Source organism: Loa loa (genome assembly GCF_000183805.2).
Source record: "Loa loa unplaced genomic scaffold supercont3.22, whole genome shotgun sequence".
NCBI classification, from domain to species: Eukaryota; Metazoa; Nematoda; class Chromadorea; order Rhabditida; family Onchocercidae; genus Loa; species Loa loa.
In genome coordinates this window covers 92,553-110,006 of record NW_018108202.1, presented here as the reverse complement: position 1 = coordinate 110,006, position 17,454 = coordinate 92,553, and the positions used below count along the sequence as shown (strand labels likewise).

At 34.5% G+C, this 17,454-nt stretch overlaps 4 protein-coding genes across 4 annotated transcripts; 2 read left to right on the top strand and 2 right to left on the bottom strand.

Moving 5' to 3' along the window:
* Positions 1–362: 362 nt before the first annotated feature.
* On the bottom strand, positions 363–7,232 carry LOAG_01614 (DNA repair protein Rad4 containing protein; the record flags this gene model as incomplete). The annotated part of the gene is made up of 16 exons (XM_020445796.1): positions 363–1,148; positions 1,592–1,902; positions 2,251–2,426; positions 2,694–2,828; positions 2,889–3,045; positions 3,499–3,611; positions 3,684–3,787; positions 4,001–4,093; positions 4,208–4,445; positions 4,630–4,707; positions 5,069–5,131; positions 5,346–5,573; positions 5,815–6,101; positions 6,278–6,502; positions 6,982–7,107; positions 7,226–7,232. The coding sequence occupies 15 exons, from the start codon at positions 7,230–7,232 to the stop codon at positions 1,800–1,802; spliced, it is 2,133 nt and encodes a 710-aa protein (XP_020303787.1). The 3' UTR covers positions 363–1,148; positions 1,592–1,799.
* Positions 7,233–8,596: 1,364 nt separating this feature from the next.
* Positions 8,597–10,783, top strand: LOAG_01613 (major intrinsic protein; the record flags this gene model as incomplete). Its single annotated transcript, XM_020445795.1, has 7 exons — positions 8,597–8,639; positions 8,715–8,815; positions 9,077–9,204; positions 9,697–9,833; positions 10,015–10,133; positions 10,372–10,526; positions 10,624–10,783. 7 exons carry the CDS (start codon positions 8,597–8,599, stop codon positions 10,781–10,783), a joined length of 843 nt encoding a protein of 280 aa, XP_020303786.1.
* A 465-nt stretch (positions 10,784–11,248) lies between these two features.
* On the bottom strand, positions 11,249–12,198 carry LOAG_01612 (hypothetical protein). Its single transcript, XM_020445794.1, has one exon. It carries the CDS (start codon positions 12,011–12,013, stop codon positions 11,699–11,701), a length of 315 nt encoding a protein of 104 aa, XP_020303785.1. The 5' UTR covers positions 12,014–12,198; the 3' UTR covers positions 11,249–11,698.
* A 742-nt stretch (positions 12,199–12,940) lies between these two features.
* LOAG_01611 (hypothetical protein) lies at positions 12,941–16,993 on the top strand (the record flags this gene model as incomplete). The annotated part of the gene is made up of 11 exons (XM_003137150.2): positions 12,941–13,146; positions 13,459–13,632; positions 13,730–13,799; positions 14,069–14,294; positions 14,516–14,690; positions 14,928–15,008; positions 15,293–15,456; positions 15,838–15,952; positions 16,161–16,310; positions 16,553–16,783; positions 16,874–16,993. Coding segments are annotated over 11 exons (1,712 nt in total), but the record flags the coding sequence as incomplete, so codon positions are not given.
* Between the last annotated feature and the right edge of the window lie 461 nt (positions 16,994–17,454).

The window sequence follows — 17,454 nt, the reverse complement described above, 5'->3', positions numbered from 1 at the left end:
TTAAATTCGGCGGAGTCCCGCCATGCAACTCGATATCCCACTGTTGTCAGTTATGTGAAGAAGTTAGGAAGTGAGGGTTGGATTCGAATTGATTGGAGAGCGAAGGAAGGTTTCTGGTAGGTTATTTTGCACTTTAAGGTATCTATTAACAGATTACTTGCGACAACAATGAATTATTTTACAAAAAAGAAAGGATTCAGCGGGCAGGACCCCCCACAACGATGTTCCCGGTTCTCATTTATAAGTTTTATGATTCTAAATTGTCAAGTTCCCGCGTACCATTTTGTTTTTTGAATTTTGAAATTGAATATTCGGTAAATTTTATACTGAGTTGATTCGATATTGTTTATCTGTAGAACAGCCTTTATTTACTTTTTCATAAGAAATATAAGGATATACAAATAAAGTAAGGAAATGTATCGATATTGGTCAAAAAAGACAACTGTACATGACAAAATGAAGACAAGGAGCAAAAATATTTCAAAGGCAAGCAAAAATTACCATGATAAGGTATAAGCGAAGGTCACTAACATCACGGTGAATTCCTAAACATTCTTAAACAAGAAAGATGAAACTAAAGAGGATGAAAAAAGTACAAGATGAAACATTAGTACATTACTTACACACTAGCAGGGAACTAGCTTCAAATTAAGCGTTGAAATTGTCAACGTTGTGGGAAATTTCTTCCCAGAAGAGCTGTAATAAGAAGCTGATATGAATGAGGGCAAAGTATGAATCCACATCAAAAGAGAATATCGAAAGAAGCTACTTTCTCCTTATTGCTCACTTTTTAGGAAAAATAATAGCATAGGAATAGTCAGGAAACGAGCTGTCTGAAAAACCCTAAAGATGGAATTTACTTGAATTCTAATCTTAAACATGAAATTTACTTGAATCCCAAAGTTTGCAGACTGCAGATTAGAATTTTTTTCCCAGAAAAAGAAACCATTCTCTTCTTTCAAATAAGGCCTTTGATGATATTTACTATTCACTGAAATAGTAGGCAAGCAACAGATCAGTTATGATTTCGAATTAATATCAGGCAAGCTATATACGGCTGCCGGCCAAGTAAGTGCTCCCGCATCGTTAGTTGTCACTGTCGCATTTTTCTCAGCTTTTTCAACATTCTCTAACTTTTCGTCAGCATGCTACAAAACAAAAAATTGACAAATAACTGAATATACGTCGGAAAAATTGAAAATCATAATAAAAGTTGAATGGTTGATACCCTATCTGACAGTGAATTAAAAGAATGATCTGAGAACTGAAATTAGAATTCTTTTAAGAAGCAGCAATGCAGCACTTGGAGCTCGTTCACACTATTAGAAAAAAAAATGACTTGGGATACTGTTAATTATTTGAATCGATAAAAGACAGAGTATGTTGAACTAGACTTTGAATTGAAGATGAAACAAAACATTGACAAAGTCTTTCAAACTGTTGACCGTTTTGCACCATACTACAAATACCGACCAAAACTATGAGGATTAAAAGAGTATATCTGCGCAGTAGTTTTACAAGTAAAAGGAATAAACTGCATTACATATTACAACATAATGAAGATTGATAATGTAGTAATAATAAATCCTACCAACTCATGGTGATCCTTGAAAGCGAATCTAGCTCGAACTTTTTTCAGTGTTAGTAATCCCTTCATCAAACTTCGCCAGTTTTTTATGGCTCGTTGCGTTTGTTTCTGGAATTATCATACAAAAATTTTGACCCTTTCTCTTAGTTCCGATTCTTTTTTTTAAAGCTAAAATGAAATCTTAGTGATAAAAAAGATCAAATATTGCTGTTTAATCAACCAATTTCGCGGTCATTTTCTTTTTTTCATAGTGTTTCGACCAGGCTTCTCGAAGTTCATTTTCATGCTCTTTCAAAATTACGCATCCATCAAGGCTGAAACTACGAAATGACTTAGTCAACTATTAGAAAGTAGTTAACCAATGATGCAGCTCTTCAGATTTCAGGTTTAGAGCAAATATCGAAAGTTGATTGATATTAGCTGCATCACATCAAGATTTTCAGATTCTTCTGTTACAAAATTCTAAGAGAAAAAGCCTAAACAAGTTGATATCTATCATATAAGTAATGAGAACAAAACTGCAAAATCAAAGATTATTTTTTTAGTTCTGGAAAAAGAAAAAAAACATAACAATTAGCAGCAAATTATATTTTGTGTTTCAAATGAGTTGTATTTTCTTTTTACGTCTTGTAAACTTGAAACCTCATGGACAATCAACTAACATGGGATGAGTACCCCCTCTACAATGATTCCATCCTACAACTGCAGGAACACAATCAATGCCAAGTTTGCGAGCTATAGCTACCAATCCATTCAGCTGCAGATGAACACAACCGTCTGGTATCATAGTGTTTTTGTAAACATATAAATTGCCAAATTCATTGCGTGGCACACGACCCTGCAACAGCAGAACAAAAAAAGGATAACCTGAGATAATAGTTCACCTACACAATCCAAGCTTAAATATAGCTCTCTTGATGAGTATAATTTTGGGTATAAGAAAGATGCATAAAAAGACTACATATTGGAACAGTATAGTAAAATGGGATATATGTTTCAAAGCTCATAACACAAATAGAAGTGATAATGGAGCAGCGAGAATCATCTGCTCTTTCATTATATCCATCGATTTCCATTAAAAAGCAGTCAAATATCCAAAATTTACATCAACAATTTTCGGAGTGACATATGGTATCGTTTGCCATCGGCCGTATAAATCAACAGTTTTTGGTCCACCATATTCTGATAAAGCACGATTACAAGACCTTTTTTGTACAACTCTGTATGGTTTTTCGTTAGGCTGCAAAATTAAAGAAAGTGAAACAATATTACAGGGAATTTTGCAAAATTGTTTAATTACTTTGATTGACCGAAGCTTCTTCATCCAGTTTATTGCACCATCAAGTCTATGAACTGAACTGCGTAGATATATATTAAAGTCCTTGATTTTCCCTACGGGTTGTTGATTTTCTGGATATATTGTTTCATATTTTGACAAATCCTTCTCCAATACATATCTAAAGAAAAAAATTTGAAAAACGAATCAGTGATTTTTTGTTGTAATTTCTCAGCCAATAACAGATGGAAACAATAAACAATGACATCCTCCACATTTCTTGTCATTCCATAGTTATACAAAACACCTTACATAAATATTCGGAGTAATATATGATATATATAACCAAAGAAACTATTAACGGCGATTACCTCGTCATAATTTTTGGATTTTTGTACGCTGGTACTGTATCCCTATTGTAACTTTTTTAATTATATATCCTTTCTGGTTATAGTAATAATCCCTCATTAATTTGTAATTTGAACTGGCCTTTAAAACTGCAGTATTTAAAATACAGATCAGTATGCTGTTTATTCAGTGTTGGAGCTATCCAGAGGTTCAATAGTTTAGGGGCGCAATTAATTTAAGATAGTTTTCGCTTGTACTTCAATTGTAAAAGAAACTCTGTACTCACAACGGGTGATTTTTGTACTCTGGTACTGATGTGGGCTTTGGTTTGGAAAAGAGATATTGCTCGATTGAAATATCTTCGAGTCGCTCACGCATTACATTCCTACTCTGATAAAGCTAAAAATAGTGCCAAGTTAAATTTTAAAAAGTTACAATGCTATATGATGAGTGATTCAAATCAACAATAACCTCTAATGTATCATTCCACCAGTCTTGATTCACCCACAGTCGTCGAACTGCAGGTGTCAGATATCTGGAAGCATAACGTGCTGTTACATCACGCATTCCATATTCTTCAAAATAAAGTTTGAAATAAATTCTGAACTTACCCTAGTTGTAGACACAATCTTCGATTAAACTACCATGTTAATCACAGAAACTGAGACACTAGCTAAAAGTTATCTAACGTGTAACATTAGTCAATGGGAACTTCATTTTACAAGCGTTATAAAACGACTGATACTACTACGAAGTATGGTCAAATTGCTTTAAAAAAAGAAATTTACCGTTATCAATACAAAGAACGTAATGCATGGGTGGAGTAGCATCAGCTTCTACTGCTTCTGGCTTATCAATCGATCCGGTCCATGGATCCAAACCTGAAATACGAAAAAGGTAACTATCCCAAACCATATGTAAATAATTAAGGGAAAAAACGTCAAAATTTTCGTTAAGATGTGTTATCTAAATTGACATTTGACGAAAAAAATTACATATCCAACGACGGGAATTCTCATCCCAAAATTCCACCCAGTAATTCCTTTTCAGACTCAGTCTGCCAACTGAAGCACTGTCATTTTCATTTTGTTTCCCGCCGTCAAACAGTACAATTTTTTCTACTGTCTCTTCCAGTTTTCCCGGCCATTCTCTATAGTCATTAGCTGTAAGCTTTCTTGATCCATAATAACTGATAAGAGATTCAATCGCTTCCAAAGGTCGTTGTCGCACTGCCTAAAACTTTCTTATTTTGAGCAACAGTCCTATTATAACAATGCATTTAAAAAAAAAAAATGATAGCGGGAATATCTTCTGAAGAAATAATTGAACATACTTCCTTGAATAGTTCAAATAATAATGTCGTATTCATTTACATGCATGTGATAATTACAGTAAGGAACAGAAAAAAAAAAAGCACCAGTTTGAACGGCATTGGCTGACACGATAAACAAAGGCGAGCTGTTTGTTTCAAAGCAATGAGATTCAAAAACAACAGCTGAAAATAAATTACAAAACATAAAGTAAAATGAAATAAATGATCAAATAAGCTAGTTATTTTGAATTGCTGATCGCTTGTTGTTACAAATAAAATATAAATGCCATTTGATTTTTCAAATGTTAAGAAAAATGTACATTTTCTGTAGACTAAAGTGGACTAAAGTATGAAATAAGGTTCCATTTACATTTTATTGTTTATTAAGCTTTACTTATACTATAGTAATATCAATGTGAACACTAAAAAAACAAAAATTAAAAATCACTCTTGTACCTCAATCTCTTAAGTTTTAATCTCTGAGAAATTATTAAAGAAATACAAAGTTATGTAGATTATTGGATCATTTCCAAATAAATCTTACAGATGCCAAATCCTTATCGCTTTCGTAGAACTGTCCAGCAATTAATTCTTCTAACCGATGAAGCTGAAAAATGAGAGCTAACCTAAAATTGGTTGTCGACTTACTAGAGCGGAACTAAAAACTTTTTGGTTAAACTCTTCAAACCAATGTATGCCAAACAGTGAGTATAGCACAGTGATTATGAATTGTCTTTAATTCACAAAGAACTCTCCAATAATCTCCACTTTTTGGGAAAGAATGGATAAGAAAATGACATTTAAGCCTATGAAAACAAAACCTGAGCAGCACTGAAATCACCCTTAACCATATAAACTTTTTTGGCTGGTTGATATGCTGTTTTGAACCAATGAACAAATTTTTCTGCTACTGTAATATTAAAATCAGGACGAGCTGCCGCGACAAGCTGTTCGGGTATCATTGATAAACACACTGACGCCAAATACTGATCACATAACAATGTGTGTATCCACATACGCAAATGTGCAATGTAACAAAGCAGGTGCATCTAAAATACATAAATCATTTGAACATCCTTGGCAAACATGTTAGAAAGGTGTAAGCAAAAGAACAGAGCTTTCAGTACTCTTGCTAGAAGATATCCTAATAAATTAACATTCATTTTGAAAATGACGAAGAACCAACAAATATATTACTTACCAATCAATTTAATTTCAACTGCTTCTTTTTTGCCCCTTCCTTTATTATTTCATCAACACTTTTTTTGTCCGAAATATTGAGCAAAAAACCTTGTGACAATGAATTTGTCGTTCACGAAGTTTTTGATTGACATGTTGTTTAATAAAGCGTGCTCTTCGAGTTTCCACCGTTTCCATCGTTTTTACTTTCATTTTTGGTTTCTTAATTGTTACTTCGATAGTAGTTGGTAGTACAGCACTGTTAGAAAAATCAAACTCATCGACATTCTCCCATTCATCATCCGAACAACTGGAACTACTTCCGTCGCATGACAAACTGGGCGCAGGTTTTTCACACTTTTCATTTCTTTTAATTAGCTGCTTTTTTGGTGCAGAATCTAAAAATCAGAAATTCATCAACACGCACAACAAATGGAAACTAGAAGAGCAGGAATCATCATCCAACATTATGTTTAATAATCATGATTTATACTGAATAAGCACAGAATTAGTGAAACAAACGACTAATTTCACCTCAAAATGTCAATTTTTCTCCAAACCTGTGAAAACTCACCTTGCATTCCTTCAGATTTAGAGGCCAACTTCTTTGGAGACCGTCGTTTTCGTCTTGCTTTTTTAGTACCGTTTCTATTTGTCAACTTTTCATCTTGTTTACTCTCCTTAACTCTCATCTTTTTTATCGAAACATTTTGTAATTGACATTCAGAAGTGGAAATATTTCCTTTCCGTTTTCTTGTGTTCTTTCTGGGAGAAGTAGCAGTACTCTTCTCTGCGATATCTAGAAAATGCTGGGAGCTAGCTAAAGTGAATTTACAAAACACAAATCAGACTCACTGCTTTTTGTTAAATTGAATATATCAATTCATGATGACCTAGATGACAATAGTCAAGCTTTACTGCTATTTATCATTCTTTCTGCTGATTTTTGTTCTTTGATACCAATTTTAATTCCAATTCCTGGCATTCTCTTCCGCGATATATAACAATATTCTTTTCTGAGTTTCTTATTTTTCAATTCGGAAATAAACTGAACAGGCTAAAAGACGACTCCCATTCCAGCAGTGAGAAATAATCCTCCTACTCAACTAAGACGAATAATTCGGTGAATAAATGAGTAATTTAGGTGAATTCAAAAGTCACTTAAAACTTCATTTCGAATCCATTAATTTGCAACTGCGAATAAACAAGTCCCTCTATCTTTACACTTATATGCTGTTATTTTTTGCATAAGTCAAACGAATACATTGGAATGCTTACTGTAACTTGCTATGGAGCTGCTCAAGAAATCGGTAATAGTCCCTGTTTTATCATCCAGCTCCACCTTATTTTCTCCTGAAGCCTGCGACTGCGTCGCAACACACCACTTGACATCCGCGCAAGTTCCTTCAGGAAGAAGTACTTAACACAAAATTTACTTATTCGATACAGCACCGTATCTCTAAGGCATTGATTCCTTGCCGAGATCTCGAACTATTGTAACTGTTATCCTTAGTACACAAACCAAACATTGAATACACCTTCGAAACTAAGCAACAGACTCATGGCCAGATAGTCCTATCGTACCTTCCATCGACGCGATGTCTCTTGACAGTAAATTGGAATCTACAAACAAGAAAAGACAAATACTGTAGGCAACAGTACACAGCTCACCTGGTGCCAACTAGAAACGAAACATGTTTGAAAAAATTACATATGCCTGTTGTAACTCAGTGAAGCTCTAATCCGTTTAATGAGCTTTAGACTAGTTTGCTCAAAGTCTGGGACTATTGTCCTCTTGTCCTATTTCCAACTTAGTTTATTCTATCCTATCTCTCTCCCTTTGTCCATACAGGTCAGTTCGAATTTTCTTCACTTTTACCTGAATTTCATGGATTTTAAAGTTCCAAAAAAATACAACTGAAATCCAAGATGACCCAAAAATAATTGATTACAAAAAAGTAGGACTCTTTCTCTTGACAAACAGTATTATTGCACAAAGTCGAAAATTTAACCCTAAATTCCTTGCAACTTTTACATGTATGTTTCCTTTTACATTTAATTATATACTTAGTTATTCAACTTGTGCTCTTCCTCATACTTCTTTTTCTTCAAAAAGAACACAACATATACTTTTCCTGACCTCTCTTTCTCTTCCTTCTCCATATTATACTTTTATTTCTAGTCATAGGAATTGTTGATTATAATCGTGGCAAAGAAAGACCAGAAACTTTTCATTAAAATCTCGATTGCTGTTCCAGGAATAAGCGTGCTTCTATAGATAGTTAATCAGGAATATTTTGTTGAGAAGTCTAGCATTTTACTAATTAAAGAAAGTAATGATGACAGTCAGTGAATAATAAACAAATACATTATGGGTTTAACCAATGTCGTTTAAATGGCTCAGAAAGGAGAAGGAATTGTTGGTAAAAACCAAAATATTTTCAGTGTGAAAATAATAGCGACATTGTAAAGATGTGTAGGTCAATCCTGTTGTAAGATATTGTAAATCAACTTATGTTGATTATTAAGTTATATGCACTGTCGATGTACAGTAAAGAATCTCAGGTCAGTGTCGACATATTGTAGAGGATTTTAAGTCAATGTCGGCATACAGTAATAAAAAAAGCCAAAATAGTCACTAGTTATGAAAAGATTGGGAACTACTGATCTAATAATATTAACTCAGCTCGATAATATACACACTTTGCAGGGAAACATAAAAATATTAGAATGAATAAAAGAATATCAGGATGAATTGTACACATGGCATAACTTAATTTGACAAAATTAAGTTATCCCATACGTACAATTCAAAAAAAACTTAATTTGACAATTTGACGTGTTGTTACGACATATCTAAAGATGATTTCTGGCCCAGTAATTGTGCAAAATCATGAGTGTTACTGATACTGTAGCTGATACTGCCGAAAATTGGAGTTCCTAGGATTTTATGAATTTCTGAGAATTTAACATACAAATTCAATGAATTGTTTCATTCTTAATTGTTTCAGATACGATGCGTCACTTGGAACGTTTCAAAAAATATGGACAAACAGAAAAAGAGTTGACTTGTAATCTGTTTGCTGAATTTTATGGTACCGTTCTCCTAAAAGTTAGTATTTCAGTTTGGAATCTTAACGCTGTTGATATCTGGACTTTTTTCACATTCGGAATTTCTTGGTCCTATCTCAGAAGATTCACCCAATAAAGCTTTAATTCAGCAACAGTGAAACTTCAACTCTTACTAATGTCTGTTTGTCTTTACATTTCAGTGGTTGCAGTTCACATCTGTTCGGCGTGAAACATTTCTTCCAGTTAATTGTCCAAACTGGCAAAATTTCTGTCGTCTAACTAGGAAATAAATTTTATGAAGAATTCAATTTATTGGTATTGGTGTGACTGTTCAGTCGCGGGACATCTAGCTCTCAGATACAAATTAATATCGGCTGGGAACGATCGGCAGGATCGTACTATTAGTTTATGTTGCGTGGGAAATCTCGGGTAACATATAGTATCTTCACGAAGTCATTAACTGAAAATGCTAAATTAGATGCGGAAGATTACAGCCTTATAGAACAAGTAGAAGCAGCTGAAACCAAACTTAAATTATGACTATTGTGTGTTGTGTCCAGTAAAGAATGGATTCCTGATCCATGTCTTTCCGGAAAAGTTACAAACGTCTGCACTTTTATATTTCTTTCACTTCGAGTATATATCAAATTGTTCGTGCAGCAGCTGTCTTATAGTTTATCTCATTTAATGATTTTAATCCGACGCTATGGTTTGGAGAACTATTAGAATATTTCTTTGCTGAAGTATAAAACTTGCCAGACTTCTCGGAAATACCATAAATTGAGGTTAATTTTCTTAGCGTTGTTGCATCGGTCTTATTTGGCCATAAAATTCTTTTTACGATGCAAACTCTCAGCAGAATAGTTATTTGTATTTTGAAGGATATATTTAAATGGTGCTTATAATTGGATTAATTTTCAGGTGGACATGTACATCCGGCAGTAACGGCTACTTTATTCATTCTTGGAAAGGTATCTTTTATTCACAGTCGTCTGTATTTCGTTGCGCAAAATTTGGCGCCGCATTTGGCGCACGGATGATGTATATGGTTTATAGCGGTAAATTCCCCTTGATTTTTGTAGCATTCCAATTTCACTTTAATGATTTTTAACATTCTATCTTTGTCGATATCTATTCTTTGGGAGGATGCAATGAAGTAAATGAAGTACAGTTAGGCAGGTAAATTAGGTGTGGTAAATGACTTCTCCCTGTGATTCACACAGCTTTTACTGTTTTCAGAGACGATAAATACGTTTGACGAAGGTGTTCGAGCAATAAATGAGCAAAATGCAACTGGAATAATTTTTGCATCTTACCCACAGGCTTATCTTTCCAATACTGGCGCCTTTATCGACCAAGTTTGTCTGTCTTTTCTTTCTCAGAATTCACGCGATCTCTTTTCAACACAATCTAACAACAAATCAGCAAACAGTCTTTCCGTTACATTCTAAATAGTACAAATACTGACAATATTGATTGATTTTCTATCTATAGTAATTCACTTTTGGTTTGAAGACTTCCACCTTCCATTCATAGTTTTAGATGGTTAGGGCACTAGTCTAATTGGTCGCATTCTGCTGCAAACCCAAAAATTAGATATCAAAAAATTCAATATCAGCTGTTTTCGGTACAATCGCAGCGACCATTTCGGTTGTTGCGGGCTTGGATATGGGTTCGCCGGTTAATCCAGCTAGTGATTTTGGTGCACGAATTTTTGCCTCCTTAATTGGTCATGGCATCCAGCTTTTTACGTCAGTACATTAATTTCCCTTCGATCTTGATTTCTATCTCTAGTACTTTCAGAATTCTTCAGAATTCTGCATGTTCGGAAAATTCTTATCCTTTCAGATTCCATCACTACTTTTTCGTCGTTCCATTACTGGCGCCAATTGTGGGTGCAGTGATTGGCGCGTATTCCTATCGGTTTTTTATCGGTCTCCATATTCCGAAACCGGTGGCAACAAAATCGATAAAGATAAATGGGAAACAGATCAAGAAAACGGATTAAAGCAAGCTTCAAGATTACTATTACTATTACTTCTATTGTGAGATTTAAAATTCTGCATAATTCTCGCAACAGATTTCAAAAGAGAAAAAGAAGCAGCTCTTTTATTTCTTTTAGAATCTCAATCAAAAACTGTACAAAAAAGTGCATATGCATATAACTGCGGGACTATTGGAAGGCATTTCAGATAAAGAGAAATTATAAAATTGATTGTAGTTTTATACTGAACTACTTAGTAATATTTTTATGTGCTCATTTTAATATTTTTGTCTCTAATCAGTTCTTTTTTTTTCAAAAAAATTATAAAATTTAATGAGAAATTATAAAATTGATTGTAGTTTTATACTGAACTACTCAGTAATATTTTTATGTGCTCATTTTAATACTTTTGTCTCTAATCAGTTCTTTTTTTTCAAATTTAAACGCAGTAGAGAAAGCTGCAGTATGAAAACTGCAAAAAAAACTCCCGTTGTATTTGGATCTGAACAAGTTTACGTTTAAAATAAAGCTCAGAAATAAATCGATCAATTCCAGGAAATCCGATTTAGAAGTTTAGTTGATGTTTTTAATTAGTATGTAGTCAACTGGGAATCATATGACGTCTTCTTTCTTTTTTACTTTTCCTTTATTATTCAAGATTGTATGTCAAAACCTATCAGAAAAATGCTTTCCTGATAGTTCTAGTAAAATAACGCGCTATGTGACAACATTGATATGCAACGATAGTAATGTTAACATATGATACTGTTTATGTGATACATATCACGATACCCAAACATATGATAGCCAATTCGCGAATAAGCTCGGAATTTTCATATATTCTCATAATAACAAGTAACAAGTCGAATAATGTGCAAATTCAAGTGAATTAAATCAGATATTTATTACACAGACATAAACAAATAAAAGAAGGCTGTCTCACCCGCCGTGTAGAGTAGAGATGAATGAAACGACGTCACCATCCTCCAGGGCCGTTTTAGGTCCTTGCAGCAAATCCCAGTCCACTTCATTAACGAGTACCAATATTCCAGGTCGTACATCTTCGCCGTCCTTATCCACAAGTAGATGAGACCTTGATTTGTTCGGCATTAAGTTAATACAGATGTATCGCATCAAATCACTAACTAGTAATGGCCCCGATTCATTTGGGACCTGTATATCGAATTCTTTCTGCATGTCAAACAATGACTCCACTCCACCGGAAAATTCGAGCTTCAAACTTAAGACACCCATTTCTAGTCCGAAATCTAAAATCAGTTATGCAAATTTCAGAGATGCTTGTCATACAATACGTCTGTATGTACGTTGTATGTTAGGATCACACTTACTACAAATATTGGTGGTGAAAAGTTTGAATCCGTCAATTCATGTCTTAAAAGACACTACTCTTCGGGACATTACTCAGCATTCTCAACATTTCGTTTCGAGGGATGCTATTCAACTAATGCTCCGAACCACTACTGCATGAATGTGTTCCAATATGATTTCTAGCAATCTCTACTCTTTCCTCCCTTTGAAAAGTCCATTCTTCTATTGTGATCGCAGTCTCTATACCAAACTTATTACTGCCACACACACAAAACATACCTCCCCTCCATACTTTATGTCCCACTTAAAAAAGAATCAAACTTAACTCCCACAGCTTCAACTTTTCACTTCCACATGAGGACTTACTCAATAACGCGGCCCAACGTGATGTCGCGTTTTGATCAGTTTAAAAATTTGGTCGTTTATCCTCAGTTTTGCTTATATTTTATATTTTATATTTTATATTTAGTTTATATTTTATAGGAAGGGAGAGGGGAGTCTTTGTTGTAAGGATTGGATCTTTTCATCCAACCTTATCTTGAAAAGATCTATAACTTTTCATGTCATGTTTAATTTGAGATCTTTTCTGTTAGATATCCCCTAAAGTTTTTTTATTACGATCTAGTATAGGCATCTCACCAAGTTTTGATAGTGACTATAGAAATGGGACTGTTATAGTCAAGATGAAGAACAGATGCTCTCGACATCTGACAGCTTTTTACTGAATCGAATAGAATGACTAGCATCATGGGCTTAGATTGAGGTCGCCTACTACTTCGATATCTTGAAGACTTTCAAGTTTGAGGTGCAGTATTGAGCTATGTTTAAATATTCCCAACAACATTTATTCACAGATGATTAAAAGAGGCAAAAAGCAGAATTCTGCACATCTTGGGAATACTAAAGAGTTAAAGGATGAGAAGACTGAAATACCAGGCGCATCCAAATCTAACATGAAAAAAGCTGCTGAGGAACGTGTTCGAGAGGGCAATGCTTTCGCTAAGTTTGATTCGCAATGCAAATCATGGCGGCTAATTGTGCGCAATTTGCCATTTAAGGTAGGTATCTCAAATTTCGACTTCAATTCTGTAAATTTTAGCGGTATCAAAGATTCTTCTCATTTGTCAATCAAAACTTTTTATTGCATCATTTTTGTTATAGTTAAAGCCTACTTACTATTGACGATATTTTTTCTTCATAAAGGATTTTATTCTAATAAGTGTCATACTCTAGTTTAGTTTTTTATGAGCCTTTTTCAGCATCGCATAAATGACCTACTCAAGTTTTTTAGTTGGAGCCTTAAGTATAAAATGGGCAGAAATATCATGTTGAATGGGAGCACTATGCAGTCCTTTATTTTTTATTTCCAGACGACGCAGGAAGATCTAGAAGCGGTGTTTGCCAGCATTGGCCCATTCACTGAAATTGTTTTGCCAAAATGCAAAGATAAACGGTTTCCAAATTCGTGTGCTGGTTTTGCATTTATCCAATTCCGCAAACGTCAAGATGCAGTGAAGGCCATCGAGAAATTAAATACATCTGAGGTTAATTAAAATATTCCTCTATTATACTAGTTTGTTTTATCTGAAAGCGTTTTTAGTCGTACGTTCAGAGAGAAATAAAGGCAAGAAGCTTTTATAGGTACTGGGAAGAAAAATCGCAATCGACTGGGCTTTGTCGAAAGATACCTACGAGACAGCAGTACATGAAGGTTTCCTTTTACAGTTAGTTCATGGAAAGTAACACTCGTGGGCTTATGTTTTCCACGCTTCATTTTAGTTTGAAATGCGATGAAAGTACTATGTTTTTTAGCGTTTGAGTTCTAAATTGACTCTGTATGCTAGCTTTTTTTCTGTATGCTAGATATATTCGAGGAGATGTTTATGTGAAGTAGAATTTATATCTGAGAATTCATAGCTTGTTTGGTTTCATAGTTGAATTACTGGGATTTTCCTTTTCTGGGACACATATTATTTCCAGAAAAGCAGAGAAATCAGAAAATGAAGGAAGAAATCAAACAAGAGGTTGAATCGGACAATGTCAGTATCATTGAGGAGAGAGAAAGAGGTGTTAGCGAAATAAAGGAAGAAGTAATGAGCGAATCTGATGAAGATATTCAAAAAGTTGAAAAAAAGCCGGAAAAACAAACTGAACGAGAATTCAAGGAAGACAAAGCAGTATTGGAAGGACGTGTCGTATTTATCAGGTTAATAGTTACGGTACTTTGGTAAAAGTGTGGTGAAGAGCGAGTTGAAATAATTATAATTCCTTTTCGAAGAAACTAAGTTTGTCACGACACCAAACATGGCAAGATTGGAACGAGCTGTTTAGGGTCACTGCTCAAATTTGCACTGTCGAATTCAAAATTATAACAAATTTGAATTCAGCGTACTTCTGAAATTTTATTCTGGCACATCTATGTTTCAGAAATTTGTCATATGATACAACAGATAAGGCGTTAAGGGAAGCCCTGTCGAAGTTTGGAAATATTTCATTGGCAATTCTTTGCCGTTACGCGGGCAGTGAACACCCAAAGGGAACTGCTTTTGTGCATTTCGAAACACCTGATGGAGTGGAAAAGTGTTTAACAGCCCTTGATCAGGTAATCTTTATAATCACTTTTAAATTTAGGTCGAGAAAGTTGGATTATTGATTTCTTATAGCAATTTGAAAAATTTTTAAACCTAAGGTATTATGATTTAATTAAACTCTTCTCCAAATGATATGAATCTGATAAAAACCTTTGTCTTCTAATATTATTAAATTACAAGAGTTGTTGATTGAGTTCTGAGATCAAGTCTTGGCGTTTAATCACTAAATTTTAGTATCGATGTTCTAGGCTCCTGGTATATCAATTGGCGGTCGTCGAGTTTTCGGTCATCGGGCATTGCCAAGAAGTGAAGCAGCAAAAATTGAAAAGGTATATATAGGCGTAGTAGTTGGCTTTAGTACTGGAAATACCAATGGGAAAAGTCAAGTTGGTGAGGGGGTGTTGTGGATATTGTTTGAGTTTCTCATTTTCATTTGCTTACTCTGTCTGCATCTTTTATTTCTTTTTTCATGACTACCAGTTCTACAGCTAATGGATTGTCGGTATCATGTTCAGTGTAAAGCTAGTTTCCAAACTATTTTAATGCATCGTCCATTCAGCCATTTGATTGTTCTGTTGCGTTATATTTGCAGCAAATGTAGTATTTTTTAAAGGAAAAGCTGTCAAAAAAGCCAAAAGACAAGCGAAATCTTTTCCTTCTTCGCGCTGGTTTTATACGACCTGGTACAACTGCTGCAGCTGGTATGAGTGAAACAGATGCCGATAAGCGTGCTCGTTTGGCAGTAGCTGCACGACAAAAGCTAAAGAATCTCCATATGTATGTCTATTTGGGTTTTATTCCATCAGCAACGTGAAATCATATTGCAGGAGTTCTTGGTTTGGGCATCTGATTTCCAATTTGCATTAATTTTTGTTATGTATTCTTTCACTTATTTACCAGTATATGAATTGCTGTGCTTTTTTATTTATAGATCAAAGATTTTTGAAATTCCTAGATGTAAAACCAGTCAGACTTTTGTAACTCACTTTGGCGGACTCATTTCGAAAAGCTATTGTTTTATCTCCTGAATTATAATTTTACGTAGCTAAGTCTACTCGTATTAACTTACGTTAAGATTTAATGAAAATAGAAGGGATGAAATTCAAAACCTATAGAGTTACGTTACAGGAAGCAGTTATGAAGCAAGCAGTTTTGCAGGTTTGTCTCTCCGACGCGTTTGGTTGTTCACAATTTACCAAAATCTTTAACCGATAAAGCCTTTAGATCGATGTGCTTTATTGCAGCTGGCAATCCGGATGCAAGAATAACTGAAGTATGCTTTCGAATTTGAAAATTTGTATGCGTTGGTTGTTTAAGTTGCTCAATAAGCTTTTGCTCTATTGAAGCACTTCTCAGCGCTTTTTGTCCGTCGTTACTAAAAAAAAAAAAGTTAGATACTCTTAATGATATACCATGCCCGTTACTTCCTGTGCCAGTAAATTTGGCAATATATTTTCATCGTACCTAATCGATACTTTCAGTGTCGAATTTGGAGAGATAAAAATAAATTAGATACATCTGGCGAAGCCGTATCTCGAGGTTTTGGCTTCGTCAACTTTTCAAGCCATCAGGATGCATTATCAGCTATGAAACACTTGAATAATAATCCTGATATATTCACCAAGGAAAAGGTTCCATTTAAATTTAGATTTCTACATGAGATATAATCTGGAACCGAAAAAGTTATTTTGTTTCTAAAATCCATGTGATTTCGCTAAGTAGCGATGTGATTATTCTTCGATGAAAAAGTTGGAAATTTATAACGCCTTATTTTAAATATTATTTGTTTAAAAACCTCATCAAACTAATTACCACTGACAGATGAAGGAAATTTATTTCATACGTAATTTGCAATTCATTTTTAAATTTTCAGAGGCCCATTGTTGAGTTTTCCATTGAAAACCTGGTTGCCCTTCGGCTTCGTGAATCAAGACTGGAGAAATCACAGCAGAAGCAGTCAGGCAATGAACAAGTTGTATCTGGTAAGAATAAGCGAGATTTGGAGCAAACAAAGAAGCATCTTTCGGCTGGTGGACAGAAACCCCTTCCCTCTTATTTGGGACCCAAAATTCGAAGAAAAGATGCCACGATGAAAAAGACCCAGGTAAGTTTTGAGCAAGTTTTAATTGTATTTTAAATTTTCTGCGCCATTTCGGGAATTTTCTTTTGCCTATTACGTTGGTATTACCTTTAGGCGAAGGAAAAAATCAGCAGGAAAAGAAAGCTGCAGACAAGGATGTCTGAAATAGTGCCGAAGAAGAAAAAGACAAACCGTTCCAAACAGCTTACGAAGTACCTTACCCTGTCAGGCTAATGTGATAATTTATGGTCATTTCAATGAAATCTCTAGACTTAAACGAACATTATGTTAGCGAGTAATAGTTGATTGTTTAACTGACCTTCTCAAATCCTGCAGATTAATAGAAACTTCGTAAGTCTAATTTTACCTGAAATAACAAAAGTGAGGGATATTTGTATCTGCTCGAATTGTCAAATTGCAGCTCTTTATAGAATTTTTAGCTTGGATTAGCTTGGAAACTGGAACTTAACTTTGGCAGGCAATGCTCTTTCATTTCGCTTTGTGCATCAGCTCCATTTTATGGCGAGTCGCTCTTTAAGGTCGTAACTTATAAAGGGAATAAATTCGTTGTCAAATATAAGATGTTGGCTTAGGGTTTGTATTGTTTCAATAAGTTTATAGAAGCATTTTGTGACGAAGTTGTTGAATTTCATAAATTTGTTTAGCTTTTACGCTATTTGCTCGTATTCGTAAAA

What these genes read in the sequence shown, in the direction of transcription:
- LOAG_01612 (XM_020445794.1), bottom strand. Translation starts at nt 12,013, where the DNA reads ATGGGTGTCTTAAGTTTGAAGCTCGAATTTTCCGGTGGAGTGGAGTCA.